General features: G+C 32.3%; 1 protein-coding gene across 1 annotated transcript in view; it reads right to left on the reverse strand.

The window, feature by feature from the left end:
* The window catches only part of Smp_167370 (copine, putative), a gene marked incomplete at both ends in the record, with an annotated part of 19,759 nt that extends 3,467 nt beyond the window's left edge, over positions 1-16,292 (reverse strand). The window contains 6 exons of the mRNA XM_018790886.1: positions 2,163-2,236; positions 2,769-2,961; positions 5,934-6,036; positions 8,985-9,112; positions 13,238-13,313; positions 16,165-16,292. Of these exons, the coding sequence (XP_018645901.1) occupies positions 2,163-2,236; positions 2,769-2,961; positions 5,934-6,036; positions 8,985-9,112; positions 13,238-13,313; positions 16,165-16,292 (702 nt within the window). The remainder of the gene's footprint in view (positions 1-2,162; positions 2,237-2,768; positions 2,962-5,933; positions 6,037-8,984; positions 9,113-13,237; positions 13,314-16,164) is intronic.
* Between the last annotated feature and the right edge of the window lie 8,127 nt (positions 16,293-24,419).

A 24,419-nucleotide genomic window follows, 5' to 3' on the forward strand; every position in this document is an offset into this window, starting at 1 on the left:
TATGGAAAACCTGGAAGCACTGGACGGCCGTTTCGTTCTATTGTGGGACTCCTCAGCAGTGCGCATCTACAGTAGGACGAAATGGTCATCCAGTGTTTCCAGGTTTTCCACGGTGGTCTAGCTTCAATTGACTCATGATTTCAACTATATATAAGTTTACATATATTGCAAATTGAACAACATGTTGGTAAGATATATGAATGCGGATGACATATTATCTAATCGGATAAAAGAAATTAAATGGATAAAAGTCTCAAATGGTTAGTGATTAAATAATTGAACTTATCATCCAGCCATATGAACTAAAATTACTTGAGAATTAATCAAAATTAATAAACACTATACAGTAATTTGGGAGGAATTTTTTTGTAGTGAGAATCTAAACTGTATAGATATTATAAATAAATTAATATATTTGTAATATCCCAAAAGAGGAGAAAAATTAGATTTTCCGGCGTTTCGTAACTCAGTGTAAGTCACTTCTTCAGAGAATAAAAAATTATTGTATGGATATTATTTCCAGTTTCCAATTGATGAAATTATACGATTATGATACTAGAAGTTTATCAATACAAAATTAGTTTGGGTGATACGTGTGAGGTTTTTAAGCTTTGGTAGAATTTTACATGAACCTCAAAGATTCGTCGACTAGATTTACCTACAAGTTAGTGTAGATGTTCAATTGAAGGCTCTGACTCAATATCTTTCTCTTCAAGTGCTCAGTTAGTCATCTATTTAGATATCGATTCTAGATAAACATTGCGTTATGAAATGGTTATGAATTTTATTTCATTTGTAAGTGTCTGTGTTAATTCGTTGTTGAAATTAAGGACTGAAATAGTTCAATCTTAGTTAGTATACGTGCATTTTGTATGGATCACTTCGATCTTACAATTAATTGACAAATATTTTTAAGCAAAGCTTCAAAGAAAAATTCATCCCCGTTTCAAAAGGCAGTGTTTATTTGGAATCGGTATCTAAGTAGATGACTAACTGGGCGTTTGAATTGAAAGATATTGGGTCAGAGCCTTGAAGTGAACATCTACACTAATTTGTAGGTAAATACGGCTTACGAGTTTCAAATGGAACAAAACACCCTTTTTGGATTTTTATGCTAGCTGCTGTCAGAACTTTGCTTGGATAAAAGTCTTATTTAGTTGGTAGGAGTTATCTTCTTCCGATTTCAAAGTTGAATCAGAGTCACAGAGTACTCATTCTATTATCAAATTATTAGAAGGAAATTCAACAATTGCAAATGATAGAAATGACTTGTATTGTCGATTATAACTATTTAACGTTGTCTCCTACTTTGTCAGCCTGGTCAATCAAGGCTTTTAATTCTCATCAGTGTCAAGTTTTTAAATTGACTTACTGATTGATTACTTTGATGATTTATAAAAATTAATTAGGTTTAAAGATGGTTTTTAGCACAAAGTGATATCGTCTGGAGAGTTAATGAAAGAATGTACTAAACAGCCTTCTTATCTCTGTTTAACACTTGACAGTAATAAGTACTTGTGACTTCAGACATAAGATCTTCAGGCTTCATAGTATGATCCTGTGTTCGACCATATGTGAAACCAACTGTATATACTACTGAGAGACTGTTATTAAATAATCTATTTTTACATTGATTCCTATTCATTACTCATTGATTCATATTAATAATTCATCTAATTTCGCTTCAGTTAAATTTTCTTCAAAGTAATATCAACCAGTCTATAATAAAAATATTTTGCTTAAATTTTCTAAACACATCCATTATTTTCATAGTCAATTAAGGCTAGACCACCAGGGAAAACCTGGAAGCACTGGACAGCCGTTTCGTCCTATTGTGGGACTCCTTAGCAGTGCGCATCCATGACCTCGCCTCGCAAGATTCGAACTCAGGACCTACCAGTCTCGCGCCAGAGCAATAATACGAAACGGCCGTCCAGTGCTTCCAGGTTTTCCCTAGCTTCAATTGACTCACGCTTTCAACTATGAAAATACTAAATCTCCACAAAAAACCCCTTCTGACATCCATTATTACTGATTAATTATTCATTGATAGTAGTATTGAGTAGTCTTTGAAAAAAATGTAACTTTCATTTTGAGAATGAATAATGATATATCATTTGAAATTTATGTAAATAAATGTACATTATTTAATGATTTCTTACTTGTACATTATCTCTACAAGCTTGTTCTTGACCAACTTTCAACAAACCAAAATCTTGATCCAAAATTTCCATTTCTAATTCAAATAACAATAGAATAATAAATATGTAGGAAAGATATCAAATATGAATTTGTCATATAAAATACCTTGGTCGAATGCTAACGAGATAATAAAATGACATTGAACTCATTGTAGCTTTTGATCAATTGAAGATTTGTAGTTAGTGCATAAGGAACCCTTAATCTGTAATTACGCCTTCCTTACATCGTGCTGTATCAGTCCTTGTAAGTAATCAGTTTTTTCTGCAAAAGATAGCAGGTAGCCATATCAGCATTTTGTTAAGCTACAAAAGATTTTAGATGGTTAAAGGCAGATAGTTGAAATTTTGCGCCCATTAGTACTTATCAGCAAAGGGTGTTTGTTATCATCAGGAAACTGATACAGCAAGCATATTGTAGGAATTTACGATGATTGTGGAAGAAAGATATTAGCCAAATTGATATCATTTTCAGGGACTTAAATAGAAAATCCTAGCTTATTATTGAATTTATCAATATTTGGTCACTATTGAGAAATTCTGAAGAGAAATGGACTCAAAAATTCATACCTAAAGAATTATGTGTTGTATGATTAAAAAAATCAATGTTTAAATGAGCAGTACGTAGAGATGATCCACTTTTCAAGATATAATCATTACTATCTGATAACAGAACTACTGAAAACTGTAGATCACCAGATAAAAACTGCATCATGACAACTTGAAATTCTAACAAATTTTTCACCCTATAAATACGATCGATCTCCAAATTTAAATTGTAAAAATCAATCGTTTCTCCTAGGAACCAGATAACATTTCTACTAGTTATTAAGAAGGTATTTTTAGTTTGGCAGAAAGACTGTATTCAAACATGAGCTACATATTTACTACTATTTATAACTTTAAAAAAGTAATATACTAAATTTACCTGAAAATTTTCCGCCACCAACACCGAGTACAATGATAGATATGGGAAGAAATGAAGTCTTCATAAATAAATAAATAAAAAAAGTAGATATAAAGTTTCTAAGTGAAAATTTAACTTTAATAATTCATAATTAACAAAGGAAAAAAGATTGTTGAATTTCACCGGTTTCATTTAAATATCATACTTGATAATGAATTCATTTGGTATTGTTTGTTTGAATCTTCCCATTGATATTTAGGACTGCAATTGATCAGTCTCTTATTAGCCATATGTACATACTGTGCGTATTGCCTTGATAGAGCCTTAATTCACAAGCATTATAAGCAAAGTGGCTAGCAGTCCTAAACATTAATGGGAAGATTGAAATAAACAATAACAAATAAATTTAAACTTCACCCCATTGCACAAGCAGATGGCTATCATGACTCAGCAGCTAAGTGGATAACGTGATGGTGTTTGAAGCGAAAGATACTGGGTTCGAGTCCCAGAGTGAACATCAACTCTGAGATGTAGGTGAATCCAGCTGACGAGTCTCAAATAGGACGAAACGAGCGTCCTGGATTCCACTGCTAGCCACTACCCATCTTTGCTTATAATACTTGATAATGTTTTACAACATGATAAACTTGTAGTATATATGTGTACACCATTTAATGCTTTCTAGAAAGGATATTTTTATTAGATAATGGATTTAATTTGAACAGTTCGTATAATAGCCAACAGGTAAATGATAAAACTCATCAATGATCAGAAGGATGAAGTAGATATTTGATAAGTACTAAAGGCATTAAAGGTCCCAGTATGAAATGGTTTTTTGGTGTTACATGAATTATGACAGTCCTTCATTCTGTGTCAATGATCCTTTTAACAGTTTGACTTTCTATTCTGTGGTGTCGTTTTATGTATATACGGTCGATCCTAGTAAATTGATTCCTTATTAACACTCTTTCTTATGGAACTAAAAAAGACTGTGGCAGTTAGGATAATGCCTTATCTATAAATACGCTTTCTGTAGATAGAGTGTTTTTAATCAATCCATCTTGTTTTTGGCTTATTTATAAATGCATCTAAGAAAAATGGCTAAATCTTTCTTACATTTGTATAGCAATAGTTGTGATTTTATGCTGCGATCAGTTATCTAATTAATTAAGTTATATTTTCGAGTTTTTTCGCATAGTTCTGCCATAAAATTTGCATGTATTCTCACGAAAACAAATACATCTGATTCAGCCTTTAAATTTATTTTTTAATGTATGATATAAACACATGGAATAGCAAGCTCAATAAAATTATACGTAGAAATGCAGTGCAGCATAAAAAACAATAACGACCGATAATGTATGATGAGAGTTTAGATCATTATTAGTACATGTTTGAATTATTTCGCTGTTAATATTTAGGATAGAATTTTGATCGGTCATTGGTAGAATCTATGCACCCTATGTGGATTGTTTTTCTAAAAGTATTATGTCACAAGTTTTACGAAATAGACGAATTACAGTTAGGAGTAGGATCTAGGATAAAGTTTTGTTCCATTTGGTACTCGACGGCTGGGTTTGAGAGTTAGTTTTTGGAGCGAAAGGTATTGGGTTCCAGTAAAAATGTGAACGTTGACACTGTAGTGGCTGGCACTATGTCAAGCCCATATAGGTTATTACAGCTTCTGGACAAGCCAATTTATTCATTCTCCACAAGCTATATTTTGACCTTGTCACTTATTCGCTTATTGATACTGTTTTTATATGGTCGTGTGTTCGTGTATTGTTTACTCTATTCATCACATGTTTGTAACTTATTTTGGTCTAGCTATAAATATTGATTCACACTTGGTTAAATCAAGTTGGCAAAAAATACCTTCCTCGGTTCGTTTCGCTTCGCTCTATCCTCCTCGCTTCCTTCGCTCCGTCTCCCTGATCATGTGTTCAGATCAGTGATTGTATAAAATATACCCATTCAAACTTCATCCACTTATTTGACTTATTTAATTCCGTTATTCACTAACGCGAGTTAAGTCGATAATTATATGACATGATTGGCGATATGTATATTTTAATAACGATCATAATATGATTTAAATGGGTGTCAGATACTGGGTCACTTAAACACTGGAATGCATGTGAATCAGGCTGATGAGCCCAACTTAGATGAAACATGTCTCTTGGATTTTATAACTATCCATAATCTATTTTGATCTTTGTTCATTTCATGTTTTAATTTCATTTACTTCCGTAAGTAAAGATAAAATTCAACAACTACACTCATAAAAATAAACAGTTTTTTCAATATATAAACAATCGAATGTAAGCAACCAATTAATATTCAATAATTCTCTGATTTCATATAGTTTAAATCATGAGTCAATTGAAGCTAGACTGCCATGGAAAACCTGGAAGCACTGGAAGGCCGTTTCGTCCTATTATGGGACTCCTCAGCAGTTCGCATCCACGATCCCGCCTCGCGAGATTCAAACCCAGGACCAATCAGTCTCGCGCGCGAACGCCTAACCTCTAGACCACTGAACTGACCGGCATCCAACGGTGTTAACGTTTGACTTCAACCAATCCACGAAATTGAGCAAACATTCACCACAATAGGAAGAAACAGCTGACCAGTGCTTCCAGGTTTTCGATGGTGGTCTAGCTTCAATTCCTCATGAAATCAACTATATAAAATTACTAAAATCTTTACAAAACCCCTTTCTGACAATTCTCTAATTGTTACCAAAATGAATGCATTCCGTAAACAATCAATCTGTAAAATTTCACCTTAACTTATTGATTTTTTATGTTAAACTAAATCAAACTTACTTCAATGACAGATTTTTTAGTTTCAATCCAATCATCTACAGTACCATTAGTTAATATTAATAGAACATAATAATTATCAGCTGCTTCACTTCGTTTAGCTGCTCTATAAGATAGAAAACAATTAATAATTCTTATATAAGATAATAGTGAAATAGTAAAATTATTTTTATTACATGTATATTTGATAATTTGAGATAGTTTAATTACAAAACTTTATTGTTTAACGAAGATTTTCGGCGAGATTATAATTTATGGACGAGCCAATCAGAAGCGTTTGAAGGATTTCAAGGTCACAGGGCCAATTTCAGCACCTGATGCTCATGTACAATCGGTTTACAGAGGATTTTAGAGAAGACGTGACAATTAAGCAGCTACAATAACTGGGACTACTAAGAAGTTCCTTTATTTGTAATTGCGGTAATCAATTGACTTGTAGACTTTGTGCATACTACCCTGATGATGTTATCTTTCGATGTAATTTATGTTAGGGGAGGAAGTCTGCTAGAATAGGAACTTTTCTCTCTCGATCCAGATTGAGACTAAGGCAAATTATAATAATTGCTGCGAACTATATAATAAAAGCACCAGTATTGTTAGCTGCAATATTCGCGGATGTTACTGAAGCTTCGGCTATTCAGAGGTATGAGTAATGTAGGGATATATGCGTAATAAAAATGACAAGCTTACACAACCGGAGTACATACAAACAATATTGAAGCTATATGGTTGAGGCTGAGAGAGTTTTTGTGACCTTATCATGGCTCCAGAGACAAAGTATTATGGAGCCATATGGATGAGTTCCTCTACCTTATGCATTACGATTTTTGAACCTTTGAACCTTTTTTTAACCTTGACAAGTTCCTGGACCATGTAAAAGTAGTGTATCCATTTTAATTCTTTGGTGTTGTATAATATATTTTTACTCTATACTAACTGTCAACTGATTGGCTAATATTTCTCAAGGTCACTCGAGATTCGTTCAAGGTCGTCCATAAATTATAATCTCGCCAGTTCTTCATAGTAGTTAGTACTTTTGGATAATTTTGAAGAAAGTGATGTTGTTTGTTCAATTCAAACTGATATCATACAGTGTTGAAGTTATAGATGTTACCGTGAAGAAATTTGATTTAATAAAAGTGATTGTCTTTGATTAACTTATTTATTTTTTATTTGAACACAAAAATATTGATACAAAGGGGCACCAGATATATATGCGCCACACAAATCTCATTTGATTTGTGTGAGGGCTGTCATACTCCCCTGGTACCCAGACTGAGGCAGGTGGTTTTCTTAGGGGGGCACACTCGGAGCCTTTGACCTAAAGATCTGATCCGCAAGACAGTGGAGCATCGTAAGGAGATGCAGTCCCATGGTAGCCGGTGATAAATAATTGATTCATACGCCATTTGTTCCCTCAGGATACTGGAGCCCATGTACACCACTGGTTTGGAATGAGGGTTTTCCAACTCCCATAGGTGGACTTTCCGTGTCCACCGACCCGGTTAAAGCGCCGGACATTCGCTTTTCGTCCTCTCAATTTCGTAAACAATACCCTGGTGCAAGAAGGCAGTGAGTAGGACTTTCCTGGCAGAGGCTATATATGCGTGGCCATGTGAGAGCATTTGGAGAGGGAGAGCGGACTCTCCCCACTCTCGGCCGTACCAGGGCATTTGGGGGCTTAAGAGGAAAATGAGTAACTAGAGGCAAGTAAAATGTTTTACCACTTCAAGCAATAATTATATGGTCACTTGATATCTAAAACTTGATTACCGCCAAGAACTACACAATATAACATTGGCAAAGACAAAGTTAATTGTTAATGTTTTTGTAGTAATATATTTTCTCTTTAGATGATTTTATATTATTCATCTGAACCCCATTTATTTGCAATGATTTTTATTCACTTATTTGTTACTTTATTACATCACATGTTTCTTTCATATTTAAATTTGGCACAAAAGGATAAAATAGTATTTTGAAACTATGGTAGATAATTTTAATGGTCATATATTCTTGTCAATTTCTTCATTATATAAAATAACGGAGTTGCCAATTCTAAGATGTAAAGTTTTAGATTAAAACAATGATATGGTTGAAGAAATTATAATTCTTTATCTCATTCTATCTCTTCATTGTCTGAAACATATTTCATTCATATGTATATAACTAACAGTGTTCAAGCCCAGACAATTATTCTAATTGAAGCACATGTAGAATAGGGTTATCAGTAGTCGGGATATAACATTTCGTCAATATGAACTATTCATTTTGGTTATGTTTAAAAAAAAATACCAATCCCTAGTTAAGTATGTATGCAAAAGTGTAAGTTAGTATTTATATGTAATTTTAAAATCGATCGGGGGGGTTAGTTTAAATATGTTCATTATAATTATTTTTATTATAAAATATGAATTTCGGACAGGATTTCTATTGGGTTTTTTTGTAACCTCTCTTTCCAATTATGTTGAGAAAGAGATCAAACTAAGAAATATTTTTTAATCAGGTAAGTATTCTTTGATTTGCATATTTTTATAAAATTGTTTGCCAAAACGAACGTTTTATCGAATTTTAAAAGGTAATACTCAAAGTTGTAGTGAGTAGCCGTAATCAATGGAGTTCAGTCTTGTTTACAGGTATGAGACAGTTACGTAACAATAGTGATGAACGATGGGTGTTCAGTGGAGTAAACTGGTTGGGGTTGGACATGTAATACACTGGTTTGAAAGTGAAGTACTTGCTTTAAAGTCTAAAGGTCCTAAAGGTCCTTATGTGAGGTCGTCGGTAATATAATAAATATTTCATTTGCAATATGTCAGTTAATTATCTCAGACTTTCTTTCGTTTCCACATCAATCATTCTTTGTTCTCATTCTCTTTTCTTCGATCTTCTTAACCTTCTGCTCCCAGGCATTTCACTTTCGATTGATGATACATACTACTTATATCTGTTGAAATCAGTAGCACACATCACAGATATTTTAATTATCAGTATTACATTCAAAATGTTTTATTTATTTCTTTGATATAATTTAAAATAATAGTTAACACTTACTCGCTAACTTCTCGAATAATTGGTGAAAACAATATTGGACCAGATGAATATAGGTCAGTTAAACAACGCCTATAGGCTGAAAGTACTCCTACCATACCTTTACAATAACAATTGTTTACATCTCCATTCTATGAAATGAATGATTGAATAATCGAGGAAAAGAAGATTTAGAACATTGTAACTATTTATGTGAAATAAACTATTTCAAGTCGGTTATAGATAATCATAATAGATGATATTAATTAATCTTTAATGTATTAAAGGATCAAACTTGAATACAAAAGATCTATGCGTGCTTGATTGATCATTTGGGTTTATTCAGTGATAAGTTTATTCTATCAAATTATATATTACTAAATCCATCTATTTTTTTTTCAATTCAGCTTTAAATCACGTTCCAAATATGAAAAGGTGAAGATGTAACTATTCAACTTTGATTTCAACCTATGAACTTATTATTAAGAACTGAGTACTTAACCACACTAGGACATCAATTTAAATGCAATAAGTGATTTCCATTTGGGTCTGTCAAGTTTTCTATTAAGTTTATTCCTAATTTAAAGTAATCTAACCTTAATATTTTGTATGAAGTAATAATATATGTATATATTCCCCAGATATTGATGCCAAACCTTAACAAACTGCATATATTGCTTTGACCAAAATAATGGATTCTCTTGTATTTCTTACGTACCATTTAGTCAAAGGCTAGCTCATGCAAACATGGGCATGACTGATCTGGACTCATCTAGTCTATCAATTTTAGTACTTTTATTCGTATATAATATAATATTTTGCAGAATTGGTTAACATACTATGTAGTATATAAGTGAGTATTTAACTAAGTAAGATATGATAACCGGTGATCTCTGACTGGGGCCAGCTAAAACACCATTGAAGACAAGGAGTATAGGGTTGCCAAGTTGTTAAGTTAAAATTCAGTGGTCCACACCATGAGATAATACCATACTTAATAGATTCTATCAGTGAGCAACTACTTTGTGTCAACTTGATTATGTTCGTATTTCACAACTCATTAAAAACGTCAGGAAGTCACTGTAGTGTGAGACTAAGTTCCAGTCTACACTTATAACTTAAAAAAAATACACTCGGAGCCACAGTGGTTGTGAAAGTGTTTTTCCATCAAGTTATGTTATGCCCCAATAAGGATAATGAATGGTAACTTTGGGATCTATTTATGAAGCAATATTATGCATATATTTCTTATAGTATAGTCGCTAAATAACTAAACTATTCATATTCGTATCCCCCTATTATAAGCTTTATTTTGAACTATAAACTATTGTTATATGATTTACCATTCCTGAATTATACCCTGCCTATTATTTACTATCACCCCTATTCACAGCAACATTTGGCTGAATCTTGTATAAATGTTATTTTCTAGTTTATTGGTGCGACGTGGTCAGTTTGATTGGTATTTAAACTCAGTATGTTTGAAATATAATGATTCATACCACAAAGGCAGTTATTGGTGTTCTGGACTTAACTGGCTGGGCTAGACAGAAGCAGGACCGATACATACTCTAGACTGCTCGTACGGTTTTCGTGTGTCACTGTTCCAATCGATAATTCGTTGCTCTCTGATTGGAGGTCTTATCACGTCATACGTTAACTAGGCATCCACTCGGCCACAAGTTATAACAAGTTAGAATACAACAATTCAAGACTTTTAAGATTCAAGGAGTTTGAGAAATTGGTTAGGCGCTCTCCACAAGACCGAGGGTCCTGGGTTCGATCCCCCTTGAGTCAGAGTGGGCACTGCTGATGAGTCCCACACTAGGAAGAAACAGCTTTCCGAGGCTTTCCGGTTTTCAACAGTTGCATGTGTAATATCAGTCTGCAATACAGATCATGAAAATTTAATGATCTTTACAAATCTTCTATGATAAACATACATTCATTTAGTTTTTAATCTTAAAAAATATAGTGACTGGGTAGTTTAGTGTTGAATTTATTCAAAAAAACTATCCTACATTTTGTTTTCTGCTAAAAAATATGATAAATTTAAAGAAAGAAATAATTAATTATTATTTTATAATTATTAATTTGGATATATAATTGTAGAACCTGAAGAGAATTTATCGAAAAGAATATTCTTCGTTCAAATATTAGAGAAATATTAAAGAAATAAGTGACAATAATAGCCTCAATATGTTAACTATGAAGAGATTTGTCAATAATGATTATAAAAGTTGTGATGAGCACTGTCCGTGAATTAGTTTGCATCGACAAGTATGATTTGTGTACATAATTTAGCATGGACCTCATCGGAAATTGAACAAAAACTTCGATACTTGAGTACAATTATTTATGGCATGTATCAACAAGCACCATCGCCACAAAAGAAAACAAAGAAAAAAAGCTAAGATAACAATGAAAAAAATTACAACTTTCATTTTCCCAAAGGATATTCGAAAATAAAATTTGGAATGAAATTCTATCTCTATCACCATCATCCTTTTTACTTGAAGGTTTTAAAACCGTAATGATTTGAGACTTATTTTATTACCGTTATATATATGGGAACGAATGAGTCGATTGGAAATACCATTATTAATAATCCATGGATTATCATAAATAATCTTTAGCGTCTGAATAATGATTTCTTGTGTAAACGGCCCTCAACAATCTGTTAGCCTTATAGTTTGGACCAAGGACGGTTCTCAGTTAGACAATCACTGAAAATCAGAAAATAAGGGGCAGTTGTTTCATTGTCGTATGAACCTAATCGCTAGTGTGCATCCACGACTTTACTGCAGAATGGACCGTAATTTCTGAAGTTTGAAATAGGAGTGATGTGTAGTAGTGGAGGTAAAATATGAATAATTATTGAGCGTGGACAAACAGACACAGCCTACTGGCTACTAAATATTGGATTTCCTTTCCTCTCATTGATTTCTACTCCGGTTTCACTGTATTTGTGAATGTGTCGAATAAAGTATTATTTAGTTTATACTCTGGTTCTCTATTCTGGGTCAGGAATCCTGCATGTGATATAACCTGATTAGCTTTATTATAGTATTAACGTATTATCGTAGTATATCTGAAAGAAGAAAATAATTTAAATCATCCGTTATATCGGGGAGTTACCGTGAGAAGCTATAATTAGTAGAGTCCAAAAATCTTGAGGCGGTTACCCACCAATGGCATCCGATGATTGCCGTACAATATTGCTAATTGATTGAAGCCAGAAATGTAAACCATATGATACCCACTCAGTGATTCAAAGGTCGAAATCTCATCTTTCAACATGAAAGTTTTAGACTTGATAGACAGCAGGTTCTTAAATACACGCTGGTGCGGAGTCCCAAATTAAAACGAAACAACTGTTCAGTAATTGTTGCTTTTCCCCTGTTTGGCTGATTCAAACCATTTTGTGACGTGAACTCTAAAATTCATTAATTTTCACAAACTCTGTACACTTTATAAATTTCGTAAGAATATTTCCAAGGTTCAACAAAAATCATTACAGTTTAGTTTACGTATTTAAAGGACTATATATATATATATATATATATATATATATATATATATATATATATATATATATATGAGAGAACAAACCAGTCCCAGTTGAGGGGAAAATTAGGAAAAGTCTATGGAAGTGGATTAGACATACATTAAAAAAATAACCAAACTGTATCAAGAGGCAAGTGCTAACGTGGAGTCCTGACGGGAAACGGAATAAAGGAAAACCAAAGAACACACTATGTCAAGAATTGGAAGCAGATATGAAATGTATGGATAGCAGCTAGAAACAACTGGGAAGGATTGGCCAGAACAGAATTGAATGGAGAATGTTGATAAGCCGCCTATTCTCTTCCATGAGGGGTAATCATAATTATCATAATTATTTGTATACTCTATGTAGTTAATTCTAACTGAATTCTAACACTCCTAGAAACTATTAATTTCAATTATATATTTTAGTGTTTATGAATTTTTCAACATTAATCGTCATCACCTTTTTCATACTTATTTGTACTAAATATAACTCCACCTGTAGCTACTCCGAGAGCTACTGTCGGTCTCAAGCCCGGGTAAAGGAGGAGGGTTGGGCATAGGGTTAGCGACCCCATCCCGTAGAAAACTAACTCGCTAAAAAAAACCCTAACCAGCAAAAAATTATTCTTGTACTAAATATAAAGTCATTGTAATCAATTAAATCATTTTTTTATGTATTTACAATAATCTGATTAAAGCATTAAAAAAATGTTTACAGAACTCACTAATGGATATCTATGAGATAGTTTACCACCTGATGAAACTTTTGCACCGAATCCAAAAGCAGGAAATAGTTGATCACTTTTTTTGTAAAAGAAAACAAATTATTTATCATGAAAATATAACGTAAACATTATATATGTATATATGGATCATTTCAACCTAATTCTTAACATGAATTCAAGAATATCTTGATCGATTGAAGATCGAATGTACCGGAAAGCTGAGTTCTTCTTCTTCTTTAATGATCTACAATATTTGATCTAATTTTAAGAAGTAAACAAATAACTTAGTAAATTATTCATAATTGTCAGTTGTTGAAGTTTAAAGTAGATTTTGATCATACATTAAGTCATTGATTCATTTATGTCATGTGCTGTTTTCGTTTAATTTCATCATTATTAGTGTATTTAAACATTATTATTATTATTATTCTAGTTTTAGTGTGCAATAAATCTTTCTTCGTTGGCATTACCATCTTTTATGTGTTTTACGAACCACAGCTCCTGGTAACAAGTATCAGTTCTTAAGCTGGCTATTTAGAGCACTTTTTTCGATAGACGTAGATATTTTTGTAGGGTTGGGTACACTTAGTCTTCCTATTCAAAGGGAAAAAATCTAAATTTCAGTAATTCAACAAATATTATTCGTATAAATGAATTCACATTGAGAAGGTATATTTTCATTGTGATTAAATTTGAAATGTAACTATTAAAAGGATTATAGTTTTAACTATAGTTATAAAGTCACTTAATATTGTTTTGTTTGAATCTTACCATTCATGCTTAGGACTGCAACTGGTCAGTCTCTTATTGGCATATGTGCATACTGCACGTATTGCCTTGATATTGCCTTAATTCACAAGCATTATAAGCAAAGATGGATAGTGGCTAGCAGTGGAATCCAGGACGCGCGTTTCATCCTATTTGAGACTCGTCAGCTGGATGTATCTGCATGTCAGAGTTGGTGTTCACTCTGGGACTCGAACCCAGTATCTTTCGCTTCAAACGCCATCGCGTTATCCACTCGGCCACTGAGTCCTGATAGCCACTGGCTTGTGCAATGGGGTGAAGTTTAAATTTTGATAAGTTATGATAAGTTATCTTTTAGGTATCAACAGAAAGTGACTATTTAATTGTCATGATATTGACTATGTAAATTAGCTTGGAAATTGACGAAATTCATTTGAAAATGATATAATTATTGTAGTTACAACTCATGAATAACCACTAAATAAAAATATGTTTTTAACTCTTATCATAGTTATTTTTGTAGCACAAGTGATATATTTCAATTTATAAATTGATGACTTGTAGTTAAAATGATGTTACAGCTTAGTTAACGGAGTTTTTAAATGATAATTCATTTTCTCTTACTTACTTACGCCTGTTACTACTCGTGGAAGAGTATAGGCCGCACACTAGTATTCTCCATCCAACCCTGTACTGCGTAATCCTTTCCAGTTCTTTCCAGTTAAAATTCATCCTTTTCATATCTGCTTCTTTTTCTCAGCGTAATGTGTTTTTGGCCTTTCTCCTTTCCGCTTTCCTTCCGGATTCCAAGTTAGGCCTTGCCTCATGATGCAGTTTGGTGATTTCCCTAATGTATGTCCGATCCACTTCCAACGTCTTTTCCTAATTTCCTCTTCAGCTGAAAGCTGGTTTGTCTTCTCCCATAAAATGCTGTTGCTGATAGTATCCGGCCAGTGAATGTTGAGTATTTTGCGTAGACAACTGTTTATAAATACTTGTACCTTCTTGACGATGGATGTAGTAGTTCTCCAAGTTTCAGCTCCGTACAGCAGGACTGTCTTGACGTTCGTATTGAAGATTCTCACTTTGATATTAGTTGACAGTTGTTTTGAGTTTCATATGTTCTTCAATTGCAGAAATGCTGCCCTTGTTTTGTCAATCCTCCGCCTGTAACTCTTCTAGAGTTACTGCTGGTCCCAAGCCCGGGTAAGGAGGAGGGTTGGGAATGGGGTTAGCGACCCCATCCCGTAGAAAACTAACTCGCCAAAAGTACGCTAATCAGAAAAAATAATTCGTTGTCTCTATGGCTACATTAATATAGATTCTGGTTAACTTTTAATTTAAATTTTTGTCCAAATTTATATGAATTTATTTGTGAATATAAAAGATTACAATTATCTGTTAAATAGTATGATGCGATTTTTAAATTCATTCATGTGAATGATGTGCCATAATATTGTCTGATCAGCTTATTTTATAACGTATACTTGACACATCAAAATGTATGATTTCACTGGTGTAGAAGTGTCAATTAGTGTAGTACTGAATTTATTCCCTTCGTACTATTTGCTTTTTGGAATGTAATTCAACTAAGCATTAATAAATGACTTTCTAGTATTAAATAATGCGGAAGCTTACTTTAGTTCACCCAAACACTAAACTATTAATATAGGTTCTTGATATCCGTTGGCATACATCGAGATACTTGTTGAAAACCATATTTTTTACTAATTGTATTTTAAAACGAAATGATCAAGATTCAAGAGTATTGCATGGTTCATCATTAATGTTCTTTAATAAATGTTTTGAGGAAATTCTACTAAGATTTCATCCTTAGAGAGTGTATTCTACAACAATTAAGACCTCTGAAAGGATATGGCAAGCAATAGTATAATGGTTGTCAATGAAACTATCAGCATTGCTCCGAATAATAGTGTAATAATTCTGGGCTCATATGTTTCTGTTTAATCCAAAACAGTGAATAAGACATCTCATTACTAAATAAGTTTGGAAGAGGAAAGAAAATAGGTAGTAAAATTTCAAATTCCTTGTCGATTGATAAAAAAGTGTCTTTAATACTGTAAAACCACGTCTTGATTCCAGCTTATTTCATAACAGAATATATAAAACAAAAATTGAAAATAATAATAGTGATAATAATTTTTGTTGAATACTCTTACCTGTCATATTCTTGAAGTATTTCCATCACAGCTTGTATAGCAACTTCATATTCTGTATGTGATTGAGATAATTCTATTTGTTGACTAGGTGTATTTGTTATTGAATTCATTGAAGCATGAGTTGACATATCGACAGCTACAACTACATTTATGCTTAGACTAAAGAAACAAAATAACAAAGAACAAAGAAGTGGTAAAGTAATAACAACCAAGTAAGTGAAAGATAGAAAGAGAAAAAGAGAGACAGAGAGCAATGTGCAAGAAGTTAATATGTATATTTGGAAATTCAATTCAGTTTTACATAATATGTATCTATGAAATGTCACGTTTTTCTTTAACGATTAAGCATTTTGAGGATTTGAGCAGAATAACACGAACTCATTTTATTTTGATGGGATTATTTTTAAGTCTTTCAAATTTATAATTGTATCTTTAACGGATTGATCTCACTCAATTCGTATTATGCTAAATTATCATTAATTTATGCTTAGCTATTATGTAATCAACTAATTTTTTAGGTTTTTAGTCTTTATTCAGTATTCTGATGTTCAAGGATCCTCCCTTGCACATTGTATTCATTTAGAAGCATTAAAAAGCATTCTTACTTACTGTGTATGAATTTTTGCTTCATTATGATGAACCAAACTAATTTCTCATCAACTGTACTTATATAAATATATTGACTTATGTGTATGATTCCAAAAATTATCAACTGCAAGCTAATGACAAGAATCTGATCAAATCAAATGAATTCATGTTATTCTGGTCAAGTGTTTATTCTTGCTCACTTCAAGATAACAACGGGAACTATGTGTATTATGTTTATATGGGATAAAAAAGATCTAATGTTTTACATTCTTTATAATCAGTTACACTGTGGAGTTTATCGATTCATATTGTAGAACAGTGTATAACTATTTCTGTCATGGTTTCTATTTATACTAATTAACCATCATTTGAAATATAGCACTTAATATTGTAAGCAACGATGGATAGTGGCTAGCAGCGGAATCCAGGACGCGCGTTTCGTCCTATTTGAGACTCGTCAGCTGGATGCACCTGCATCTCATAGTTGTGAATTAAGGCTATATCGAGGTAATACGCACATTACGCACATATGCCAATTAGAGAATGACCAGTTGCAGTCCTAAATATCAATGGGAAGATTCAAACAAACAATACTAAGTGAATATAACATTCAACAGTTTACTTTACAGTAGACAACTCATAGTTTTCAACTTTCAGACAGAGAAAATAAGTGATTAGCAGGTACATTGGTATAAACATAGAATACTGAGTAATTATTACTTAAAAAAACAGTTTCAACTGAGCCTCCAGATTTTGGGAGCAAATTCTAATCGACAACTAGAATATTTCAAAACAAATCCAGCTAAATGTTATTACCACTGCAAGAACAACAAATAATGATTTGCTAAAGTATAAAGTGAAGTATATGGGGACGAAATTTTCAATAGAAATTATAAACAGTTGAATCAAATGAAGCCACCGTTCTAAATTATAACGTATTGCTCAGGGATAGGGTCTCTCCCGAGAAAAAAGACGCTGAAATGTTTCAAAATCCTAGGCATTCATTAGTGATAAACAGTGTTTTGAAAATCTGTATTTTGCCATTCTTGTTTACTACTAATGAATGTTTGTAGTCATTCATTACTGTTAAGTATTGTATCAATGATAATAAGCTTCACGGAGGGACTTTTCAAAGTCGTCACAGCATTCTTTATTAGGTGATGAATTCAATCAAGTTGAATTTAAGATAATGACCCTCATGATCTAACTAGATTGTGGTCCCTCCCATCCACACTTGTGGTCGATGATGTTAACCGTTGCTGAAAAGTTTTCAATCCAAATAATCTACCCATTTAGTTATTAATCTTATCGTTATTGTGACTAAGAACGTTTTATTTCCTGTAATTGCTTTAAAGTATAGGAATATCAGTATGAGGTTGTGAAGATTGTTAAGTTTACGATTGAAATCATGAATCGACCAGTGTTAGATCACCATGGAGGGTCTGATAACACTGGACAAACATTTAGTCCTGGTTTGAGACTCCTCAACAGTGCACATCTACGATCCCGCACGCATAATTCGAACCCAGGACCCTCGGTCTCGTGAGCGAACACTCAACTTCCAGACCCCTGAGCCAACATCCAACGGTGTTAATGCCTAACTTCAACCAATACACGATATTGTACGATAATATTCTATTGTCTGAAGTGGATACCTGTCTCTACCTGACACGGATTAGCTTCATTGATCACGGATAAGATTTTCTATGTTGTTACCCTTATTGCAATCCTAACCATCAATGGGAAAATTGTTATTAATTATTGTCATCAGTTTTTGTATACGTTCTAAAAGTTTACAAAAATGTAACATACAAAGTTAGATAAAATCCCAATGGATCTAATTAGCTAAAAATGTTTCCTATTTAACACCGATCTACCTTAATTGTTTAAATTAAATAAAACCAGATTCGGACATTTATTCTCCCCTTGAGGCGATCTATTTTCAAAGCATTCCAATTAGTATACTACTACACTTACAGACACACATTTACACTAATTCTATAAACATTTTTTTCATATTTTACTTGACATAATTTAGTTAATTATTTAAGTAGTAAAAGTGATTAAAGTGAAAAAAGGGTAATTTAATACAAATTCATTTGTTGTAATCCAATGAGAAAGTTTTGAGGGTATTTTAAAATAAAGTTTGCTTGCTATAGTTATTTCTAGCTTAACAATCTTAATATTTATTTTAAAAAATACGCATGATTAAATGACAACATCGTAAAGAAAATAACTTGAAAAAAGTACCAATTGAATGTTATTTTAAAAGGAAGCACTTCACATTTCTACATGAATATCACTTTCAATACATCAGTTTCTTTCATTCAGTACATCATGGTTTCCGATTAGCTTGCGTTTTTTTATGGATTTGTATTTTCGTTTTATTAATGTTAAAAACTGGAATTAGTCAATTTCTAGTGGTATATGATTATCTTGCACAGATTGTATAGATATTATCATTTAGTTACAAGCTTTTAGTAAAGCTGGAAAGTGGTTAAAAATGAAATTTTGGATCAGCGTTTTGCTCTATTTTGTCACAGATCAGCTGAATGCACTTACATAGTAGTGGTGATATTCATAATGAGATTTGAATGCAGTACTTTTCACTTAACTGTGAACACTAACAACGAAATGCAGATTGATGTAAGTGACGAATCCCCCGAATAGGTTGAAATATTCTTCCTACATTTTACACTTAACCATTATTCAATATGAGTACAAATCTATCAAATTATTCTTCATAGTTGAAATCATGTGTCAATTGAAGCTAGACCACCATGGGAAACCTGGAAGCACTGGACGGCTGTTTCGTCTTATTATGGGACTCCTCGGCAGTGCGCATCCACGATCCCGCCTTGTGGGACTTGAACCCAGGATCTACCAGTCTCGGTCTATCGGTTAAGTGCTCTGGCGCGAGACTGCTAGATCCTGGGTTCGAATCTATCTGGGCGGGATCGTGGATGCGCACTGCTGAGGAGTCCCATAATAGAACGAAACGGCCGTCCACTGCTTCCAGGTTTTCCATGATGGTCTAGCTTCAATTGACTTATGATTTGAACTATGAAAAGTACTGAAATCTCCACAAAACCCCTTCTGACTATCAAATTATATTATAAAATATTAACCAGCTCATTGATTATCATCTATAAGAAATAAACAACATTTTTTTTGTTGTTGTTGTCCGTACACATATCAACTGAAATAAATAACAAATGAGAAGATTGACAAATAATGAATATTGATTAATATGATTTATTAGAATAATCCTCCTAGATAAGTTTACTAAATCATATTTTAAGTAATATAATGACAAAACGATAAGTTGATTACCTTATAAATAAATATACATACACATCTAGAAATTGATAATAATAATAATAATACTAATGCCTTTTAGATAAGAATCAGGGTAATGATAATGTTTGTATATACCGATAAAAACAGGAAATAACCGGATACATAGAATAAGATATTCATTCATATAATGAGGTCATCTGAATAAATATACTGATTATACTGACTAAAAGATTAAACAAACAAGCGATATATATCTGTACATATCTTTAGACATATAAACAGAAATGGAAAAAAAACCGTGGATTACGTCTTATGTTATTAGTTTAATATGTCAGTCATCATGTTCAATAAAGATTAAGATAACCTGTGAAAATAAAGTGTATATGTATATGGAAAATAAATGAATGAATGATATGGGAAAATTGTTAGGTTACAATTAAATTCAATATTTAGGTAATCAGAATAACTCAGTGGTAATGTTTCTGATTACGACAAAGAAGGCTGAATAAATTGACCTGTCCAGAAGCTGGAATGAGCTATCTGAGCTTAACGTAGTAACCGACACTACAGATTAGTTTGTAGGTAATGCTTTTAGATAATGATATAATTTACAGGACAAATGTTATTGAAATTTACATCGATAATAGTTTATAAAAATTTAAAATATAATACACAAGTATAGTTCTCTCTTAATATCTGAGATCATGTGTCAATTAAAGCTAAACCACAACAGGACGAACCGGCCGTCCAGTGCTTCCAGGTTTTCCATGGTCGTCTAGCTTCAACTGACTCATGATCTCAACTATTAAAATTACTGTAATATCCACAAAAACCCCCTGCTGATATAGTGTTTTTTATTGAGTCTATTACACATTGACTTTTCAGATAGATTGAATTAGAAAAAATTGCCACAAAATTATTCTACACATTGATATATCCTGTTTAAAAATGAGTTAACTTACCCGCCAAATATATAATCGAGAAATGAAAATTTTGATTGAGCAAAATATAATTTTACAGTAAGCTAATCGAAAAAAAAATAAAACGATAAACAAAATAATTATTGACGAAGATTAAACCACGATAACAATGACTTTCATTAAAAGATTGATGAATTCTTCAATCAAACAAAACATTTGTTACATGTTCCCTGATTTTCATTGTTTCTTTAATTTTCATAGTTGAAATCATAAGTCAATTGAAGCTAGACCACCATGGAAAACCTGGAAGCACTGGACGGCCGTTTCGTCCTATTATGGAACTCCTCAGCAGTGCGCATCCACGATCCCGCCTTGCGAGATTCGAACCCAGAACCTTACAGTCTTGCGCCAGAGCACTTAACCGATAGACCACTTTAATTGGTATTGGTCAATGACGAAATACAATCTCAGTCCATGTATATACATACGATGATGAAGATTTGTAACATACAGCTGGATGTTTTTAATGTTATTGAGTTTCGTGAGCCAGATGTTTTATCTGTGGAGTTTTCATCGTTGTTCTGGACAACACCATCACGTCTTACTTCATGTAGAAGTTAAGTTTTTAGTTAAATCACGACCGTTAAAATAGTTTTATTCTGGTGATTAAACTTATTACTAGTTATCTTTGTAGATTTTGTTGAACTACAATACTTAACTCTACATCAAGTAAGCACCTATAATGTCGTTCAAACAACACTAAAAGCTTCATAATTAATCCACCTAGCTCATAAAATCTAATAACTATATGTATATTATAAAGAATGGTTATCTATAACAATAAAATCATCATGGTAGACAATCCACAATGTCATTTTTAAATTCAGTTATCAATATAGAAATTTGTTTTACAGTTTAAGTAAACAGCAACAGTTTGCCTGATGATTTGATAATATTTTTTTTTACCAAAGTAATCTATTTTTGTATGTACTATCAGATAAGGTTAGAAAAAATTGCAAAGGCGTTACTCATATGACCACATATATACATTAAAGGTGAATATCACGATGAAGGTAATTATGTGGTTATCACCTTTATATTGAAACCTAATAAAATAAATGATACAAATTGCAAATGGATAGAATTTTGAAGAGGTATTTCGTATTGTTTATTTTTTTTTTAATGTTAAGGTTAATTAAAAGTGTCGGAGGTAGGTAGGTAGGTAGAGAGAAAAAAGAGAAAATAGGTGTAGGTGCGTGTAAAAGTGATATATATATATATATATATAGAAAGAGAACAATTACAAATAATAATAATGGTAATATGACTTTTATTATGAGAAAAATGAAAGTGTAATTTTACTTTTTTATAATTTCGATCAAAAGTGATAATTAAGTTTCCTTTTTTTTTTATCTAATTTTATTTTTGGGTGGATTTTTTTGTGAAGTTGAACTAGTTACATAGATGGACAAAGAAGGGAGGTTTTTTCTTGTTGACTTACAAACAAAAAAAGGAGCTTAAAATGACCTTAAAATTTTGAAAAAATCTTATTTTTCAATTTTTTTTTCCATCATAAAAAAAGAAAATAGAGAATATGTTTTTTTATTGCCATTAATATATATGATGAAAAGAAATGTTAACTTAAAATCTTTCTTATCTATTCCATAGGGAGTTTGTAATTGAATGAAAACATATATAGACTTTTGAAAGTGCTTTTTGCTCAGAAGGAAGCAAACGTGTATATATATATTGTAATGAATAATGAAGGATGTACCAAGTAATGGTTCATTTAATTCTCAGGTCATTTACTGTATAGTTTAATTTACAGGCGACAGGTATTTATTTAATTCTAATCCATGGATCACTTTATGCGAACATTATGTAACACAATATGTGTCAAAAAGAAATAAATAGCGCCAATAGAATAGATAGATTATGGCTAGAGCTGGGATCTAGAACGAGTGTTTTGTCCTATGTCGAGGCTCTACATAGAAGTGCACTGATATCTTAATATTAATGTTCACACTAGGACTTGAACCCAGTGGTTTTTGCTTCAAACGGCAATTGTTCACCCATTGAGCCACTAAGTTCTGATAACCGATGTTTTGTTCAATATGTATGATCTTTTTATAATTATTAGAAAGGGTTTGAATGATCTCGTTAATTTTCAGGTTCAAATTTTGATCGATACTTTCTGATGTGTCTAGATCTTATTAGGAATGTCTCGAGACAATTACAAACACTGAGATGTATGTCTATCTAGCTTACGACTTCCAAATACGACGTTATGATCAATATTTTTTAAAAACTTGTCATAAAATGGCTATATTGAGGTATTCCAAGCAGGATGAATATATGTCAAGGAAATATGATTAAAATGCAGTCCTGAATGTTAGCAACTGAGTAATCCAAGCTCTTATTATTAATAATACAAAACAAGCTTACTTTTATTGAATTACTAATTCGCTGGAAAAGGTCATATAGTTGCACAACGGTTTAATTTGCCTCGAAATTCAGACTTAACGTATGAGTAAAATGGGAACACCAGTAGTCTAGGAGTTCGACGTTCAGGCGCGAAACGAAACATCCAGAGTTCGATTTTCAGATGCAACATCATGGGTTAACAACTCTGAGGAGTACCATTCTAAGACTAAATGTTCGTCAAGTAGTTCCAGCTTTTCAGTCACAGTCTAACTGAAATCAGTTTGTAATTCAAACTATGAAAAAAACTAAGCATCGTTAAACACCAGTTATGTATTTTCATTTTTTCAGTACGTTTACTTCACAGGTGATTGGAACTTGGTAACACAACAAAAGTAACTTTGAACTAACAATTTACATTTCTCTCTCAATATTTTAAATGGAAAGTAAAGTTGTTAACATTTTGTTTTTGATATAATAATTACTGGGCCCTGCATTCTTTTTTTTGTTAAATAAAAATTTGCGCTACATGCCAGAAGATCAACCAACCTAACATGAACACAATTATTGTATGTATGTGTGTGTGTGTAAAATAAAATATTACATAAACTTACTAGACCAGAATTCTGATAACATTTTTTTCGTTTTTTCTTCGGCATATTAATCAACTATTTAGCGGGAAAAGATAGAAATCAAAAAGAACGGAACATTGAATAAATTCAAAATGTATATATATATATATAATCATAGGATAAGATAATTTATCCAAAATGAAATCCATTTTAATAATATTTATTTAATAAGAAAATACATGTTGATTATAATAAGAAGTTTTGTTTATTAGATAACTTGTTCAAAATCCATTAGTTTAGATATCTGATGGAATACTCATGTTAATAAACTATTTGAGAAGGTAGTTGTATAGATTAAACGCAGTTTTTATTTTGTCAGAAAATGATATATACTCTGAGCTGGATGGTTTGGTCGTGGAGCTTTCATCGTCCCGAAGTTTGTGCTGATGATGTC

This window comes from Schistosoma mansoni (assembly GCF_000237925.1).
Source record: "Schistosoma mansoni, WGS project CABG00000000 data, supercontig 0013, strain Puerto Rico, whole genome shotgun sequence".
NCBI classification, from domain to species: Eukaryota; Metazoa; Platyhelminthes; class Trematoda; order Strigeidida; family Schistosomatidae; genus Schistosoma; species Schistosoma mansoni.